The following is a 5,791-nucleotide window of genomic DNA, read 5'->3' as shown; positions in this document are numbered from 1 at the left end:
ACAAAAGGTGTTTTAATCATAACATAAAAAATAGTGTTGTCTCAACAAAGTTTATTTTAACTATGTGCGACAGAAATACTAGCAACGATAAAAAAATATGAGTAACGCTCATGAAAGGCACTCTCGCCAAATACAGCATGATGTAACAGTGTGCAGCGAAGGATAAAACGTGCAAAGCGGACTGCCGGCCGGCCTCGATCTCGGACTGGGCCCTCCTCATGGTCGAGGTTTGGAGCTCAGTCGTCATACAAAGTCCCAGGAGGAACTATAACGAGGATCCAGCAGTCGTGGCAGCTGCCAGCGACCTAAAGTTTAGGTGCGACTGGCAGCTGCTCTAACCTCAGCAGCTTTTGCTCGCCACGCTGATGCCCGAAGACTTGCTCACGTCCATCGTGGTGAAGTTCTGCAATCACAATTAATGCAACGGTGAGGAACAGTCTTAAGTGCAACATAATTGAATTAAAAAATATGATAAGTTTCAGGCAGTTGTCAAACCAAAATACTTCATATATTTAAAATAACTCAACTAAGTTTCCTTGAACCAGGGTAGAAACTGCATTATCCAAAAAAACTTCCTTTTTTGTAAAACATGAATTTGAAATTTAAGTTTCAATAGCTGTTTGAACTGTCAGCTCTCAAAAATACAGCAAGATAAATACAGATCAGATTCTTGAAATTTCAAACTCGACAGAGTATGACTATATTTAATTTACATAAATAATTTTTGAGCTCCTCAAAACTATAACGTGGACAAATGAACGGAGAAAAATGAAGTACCTTCAAGCCACTCAAAGGAAAATCAGTCTTAAAGAATCACAAGTTTGCCAGGAGGTGCAACTTCACTGTCTCCTGTTTATATTTTAAATCTCCCAATGAAATGAGAATTGAACTCTCTGCAGCACTTACCTCGGCGCAAGTGGGGTGGATTCCGATCAGGTTGGCAAAGTCGGCTTTCGTGGCGCCCAACTTGATTCCGAGCGCGTAGCCCTGCGTGATTTCACCGGCGTTTGGACCCAAAACGTGGAAACCGACCACGCGGTACTGTGATGACACAAATCCATCAGATTAAGATAGAAATTAGTTTAAAAAAATCCTACATTCTCGTTTTTGACGCAAACCAGCTTGCCGTAAGACTTGAACTGGTCTCGCTTGGACAGTGCGTACTCTAGCGGCTGAAAGTGTGTGTGGTACACCTCAATGTTTTCTGCGCCATACTTGGCCAAGGCATCTTCTTCAGACAGGCCAACGCAGCCGTACTCCAGCGGAGTGAACACGGTCGTCGGCACGTTTGCGTAGTCAGTCAAAGCCTCACTAGTTGTGTACAATCTCTGAAAAAATAGAGGGAAGAAAATAATAAGAATTAATTTTAACTACTCTCAAATGTTGATTGCAAAGAATTTATATACTTTATTAGCAATTAGGCAATAATTTAGCTGTTTAACGGTCATTTTAAAATTAAAATTGTTGTTTTAAAAAACAATTTTAAAAACTATCTCTCCTTGGAGAATCAGAAAACTCGTTTTTTAAATATTTTTAGCACTAAAAAATTAAAATAATATGAAAAATTACCAGAAATGATATAAATCTTTGAATTTATTTTAAACATAAGTCGAAAAATTAAATATACAGTTATGATAGGTTCAACTCACCCTGACAAGCAACTTTCCTGCCTGGATGGCGACAGGAGTGAGCTCAAGTTTTCCATCAAGCACGTCGCCAATCGCGTGGATGTGCCCGGTGGTCGATTTTTCTCCTTCGTCAGCAATGATCTTTCCGTTGCTTGCATTCAGCTTCACCCCCATGGCCTCCAGGTTGAGGGACTGCGTGCACGCGTCGCGGCCAATGGCGAAGATGACCGTGTTGAAATTCTCCACGTACTCGGTGCCATCATCCATTTTTCCTGTCACCTTTATTTTAAGAACAGCAAAGATTATAAGAAAATCTAATATTGGTGACAAATAAACCACTATTTACAGTCGAAGTTTGAAATAACGACTGTATATGTTCACTGGTTGATCCTTTAGTACATTATTGTTCATTTCCAGATTTATTCTGATTTTTTTAGTTAAAAAAAAGAATTGATGAACCTCCATCAAAATATTTGAATTAAATAATTCGACTAACAAACTATCCCACCTTCAAGAGGCCGGGAGCGCCCTCCTCGATCTTCTCAACGCTGGTGGGAACGCAGCCGCGCACGAACTTGATTCCACGGCTTTCCATGTGGTCGCCGATGAGGTTGGCCATCTGCTGGTCGAAGCCGCGCAGGAAGATGGATCGCACCATGACCGAGACGTCCAGGCCGACGCCGTGCAGGAAGCCGGCGCACTCCAGCGCGATGTACGAGGCGCCAACCAGCAGCGTCTTGCCAGGGCAGTAGGGCAGGGAGAACAGGTCGTCCGAGGTGATGCAGTGTTCCTTGGCGCCAGGGATTTCAGGGTAGCGAGGACGTCCGCCAACGGCCACGATGAAGTTGCGAGCCGTCACTTCAGTCACCTTGCCCTTCTTGTCCACAGCCTGCAACACATCAAACAAAACTGGAAACACGTACGCAGCGCAACCGACGACTTCAATATCGAGGAGTCACTTTTAGCACGCCAAATCAAAAGTGAAGTCCTTCTTTAAATAAATCATCTCACCTGAAGCCTATTGGGCTCTTTGAAAGTTGCGTAGGAGTTGACGTAAGTGACACCCTTCTCGCGCAGAGTAGTTCTGTAGCCAAAGTTCAACGATTTTAAGTACATCTGAATCTCTTCAACCATCTTGTTCCAGTTGTGATTCACTGCGGAGTAATTTTAGCATAAAAAAGCAACAAAATAATAAAATTAGGACCGTACCTTGCTCTGGCAATTGCCAGCCAAAATAAGGCGCGTCGTGGAAGTCTTCGCCGAAGAGGGCGGCTTTGTGCATCAGCTTTTTGGGAATGCATCCCACGTTGACGCACGTGCCGCCCAGGCCCCAGGTTGTGCCGATTGGCGTTGGTTTCACAAAGTCGAACACAACCACTTTCTTACCAAGAGCAGCAGCTTCCTACAACACAGAAAATTATAATGAAATCAAAACTTAATTTAGGTCACAAAATAATCAGCAATTTGAAAATAAAAAATTAAGAATTTACCTTTAATCATTTAAATAAATTTATTTATTTGTGTTTAATATTAAAAATTTAAGATATACAGGCAAGTTCTATTTTATTGAATTTTAAAATTAATAACATTTTAAATATATGGGTAAACAAATTGGATTTTTCAGTCGGGTTTCCAGCTAAAATAGTGGTCATGACTAACCTTATATATTTTTCCTATATTTTTTAAACACGAAAAATCAGCTGGAACGTGCAATATTGTAACATCATTTTTTTGCCTGACTCACATATTTTGAGTTTCTTCAGACCTTTGGAATACAAAAACGAAATGGAGGGTATGAACAGCATATATACAAACAAATGTTTATTATATAATGGTTAGAAAAATACAGACCGAAAATATTGACTGCGTGAGAGGAAAACCTAGATTTAAAATAAGCTTGTAAAAATAATTTCCCTGTATTTTTTGGTTTGGTCATTTGTTGGTTTAGACCAGAAAAAAACCAATTTCAGAGGGCGCTCAATGTCAAATAAAATTGCATGGCTACATCAGATACAACTGAATTTTTCTGTCTAAAAAGCTCATTAAAAACTGTCAGTCGATCAAAATAATATTCCTAGTTATTACGAGTTTTAAATTTTATTTTACTTACAATGATGTATATCAGATTTCTTTGCGCTTCTGCAGGTTCTTAAAAAATAAAAATTATTTGAAAAGTTTCTTTGCTCTTTGATGTCTTTGTCTATCATCCTTGAGAGTTTAATTGTTCGGTTAATGGCCTCTTGATGTCTTTCAAAATGAAAAATGATATCAATATCAACTTAAGTATCGGTCAATTTCCTTCCAGACAGTATGATGCAATGTAACATGAAATTGTAACAATAAATATGATTACGAAAATCAAACAAAAATATCAGTTAACAAGCAAAAGCCAACAGTTATGTAACAAAATCAGAATTTATAAAACGTAACTTTGCAAATTTTCTAATCTGTGATATAATGTTCACCTTATCACTTGGGGTTTTCCAAATTTTACCCTCTAAACTCTGAATGAAATCCTTAAATTTAAAGCAATTATCACTCAGTAGATACCAGTCGTACCTTTGAAGCTGCGATGCCTCCAGAGCCACCTCCGATGATCGCCAAGTCGTAATTATACTCTTTAGGTCCTCCCTCGAGCAATTCTTTGAGCTTGCCTTCCTTGCTGGCGATCACGGTTGCGTCGCAGCCGCCGACGTGGTGGCCGTTCACGAATACGTTAGGCACCGTTTTCTGGTTCGTCTTCGCGAACAAGGCCTCTTGGATAGAAACTCCCTCTTCTACAAATTTATAAATTTAAGAAAAGAGGAAAAATAAAAAATAAACGGACAGTCTTCATTACCTCCCATTAAGTCCAGCTCAAGGGCAAGGAAGGCCGTGTTGTGTCTTTCAAAGAGCGACTTGACCTGAAAAAAAAGCAGGATTATCAGCACAAATGCTGCCGGAGTTGAAAGACAACAAGCACCTTGTTACAAAAGGGGCAGAAGCTCTTGCTGAAGATCATGACCTTGTTGGCCTGCACCAAGCTGTCTACTTTATCCATGATGGGCGCCATTGTCGAAACTCTGCGAATCTTCGGTGAGCAAGCTGACCACAAAAGTCTGGTAGTCAGGCCAATCCACCTCATTCAGAACATCGGAGGCCTGAAATACATATTCACGCTCTCGTGACTGACTGAATGACAAGGGAGAAACCGGAGAAACGAGAAACGGAGCCGGAGAAGCGGCTTGTTATCTCCTTCGATTACAAAACCGCACGACAAACACGCGTCTAGCGTCGGCACTTTTTGAAATTTTGCGCTGACACTAAACCTTGCAACATGATAATTCTAGCAAATTCCCTAGTTGAGGGGGAAATCATTTAATTATTATCTCTACATCGCTTATCGAACCCCTTCAGGTACACTTTTTGTTTACTTTGAAAATTGTTACACGTCGTGACGTTAATCTAATTTGAAAGAATTGCTCTAACCATAAAAATTCACCAAATGACCTACTTTCTGGAGGCTAGCTTTGTTATGTAATACTAACATAGCTACACATGAATGACAATGACCTGACATGCCCAGCAATTAACAGCAGTTTCCGGATGCAATTTCGCAACACAGCGACGAGCTAAAACTAATGCAAATATCGCGTAATTCCGCCGAAAATGTCACTTATGAGTAGCCTAAGTTATGATCTAATGTTTCTAGATACTTGCCTAAATTAAAAAGAACGCATCTATTCGGAATTCGGCCAATTAAGTAGAAAAATCGATAAGAATTCGGCTGCCGCTTTCTGTAGCGCGCAAGCCAGACTTCTGAATTAAATGTTGCCAACATAACAAAACTTCATTTTATTGGAGAAAACCGAGAAAACCTTAATAGCCAATAGCCTCTACATTATAATAATAATTATCTATTCGTTTGCTTAAATAGTTAATTAATTCTTAACGATATTTAATCTGATGAAAAGCACTGATAGTATTTTTTAATCTGATTAAGAACTGATATGATGGATGTGATAAGGTTGGCGTGATTTTCAATTTTCTCTGCTCTTATTCTTGCACCAACATAACATTGATTTAACATAATTTCTTCCTGCAGCTAATATTTCGCTGTTGTACCGGCGATTACCAGAAACTGCTCACATATTCTAGTTTTAAAAAATCACCCTAAAATTCAA

General features: G+C 39.6%; 1 protein-coding gene across 3 annotated transcripts; it reads right to left on the bottom strand.

The window, feature by feature from the left end:
- Positions 1-31: 31 nt before the first annotated feature.
- LOC135935006 (thioredoxin reductase 1, cytoplasmic-like) lies at positions 32-5,455 on the bottom strand. Of its 3 annotated transcripts, none has more exons than XM_065477036.1 (11): positions 5,328-5,455; positions 4,591-4,768; positions 4,468-4,531; positions 4,188-4,405; positions 2,838-3,030; positions 2,640-2,782; positions 2,137-2,517; positions 1,650-1,907; positions 1,098-1,328; positions 907-1,041; positions 32-403 (listed from the first exon to the last, which is right to left on the bottom strand). In XM_065477036.1, the coding sequence occupies exons 2-11, from the start codon at positions 4,750-4,752 to the stop codon at positions 341-343; spliced, it is 1,848 nt and encodes a 615-aa protein (XP_065333108.1). In that variant the 5' UTR covers positions 4,753-4,768; positions 5,328-5,455; the 3' UTR covers positions 32-340. The 3 variants fall into 3 exon arrangements, with proteins under 3 accessions (XP_065333108.1, XP_065333110.1, XP_065333111.1); XM_065477038.1 differs by lacking the exon at positions 5,328-5,455 and adding an exon at positions 5,122-5,140; XM_065477039.1 differs by lacking the exon at positions 32-403 and adding an exon at positions 799-849.
- Between the last annotated feature and the right edge of the window lie 336 nt (positions 5,456-5,791).

This window comes from Cloeon dipterum, chromosome 2, assembly GCF_949628265.1.
Source record: "Cloeon dipterum chromosome 2, ieCloDipt1.1, whole genome shotgun sequence".
Lineage (NCBI taxonomy): Eukaryota > Metazoa > Arthropoda > Insecta > Ephemeroptera > Baetidae > Cloeon > Cloeon dipterum.
The sequence above is the reverse complement of the archived record's forward strand: the minus strand, read 5'-3'. Positions and strand labels throughout refer to the sequence as shown.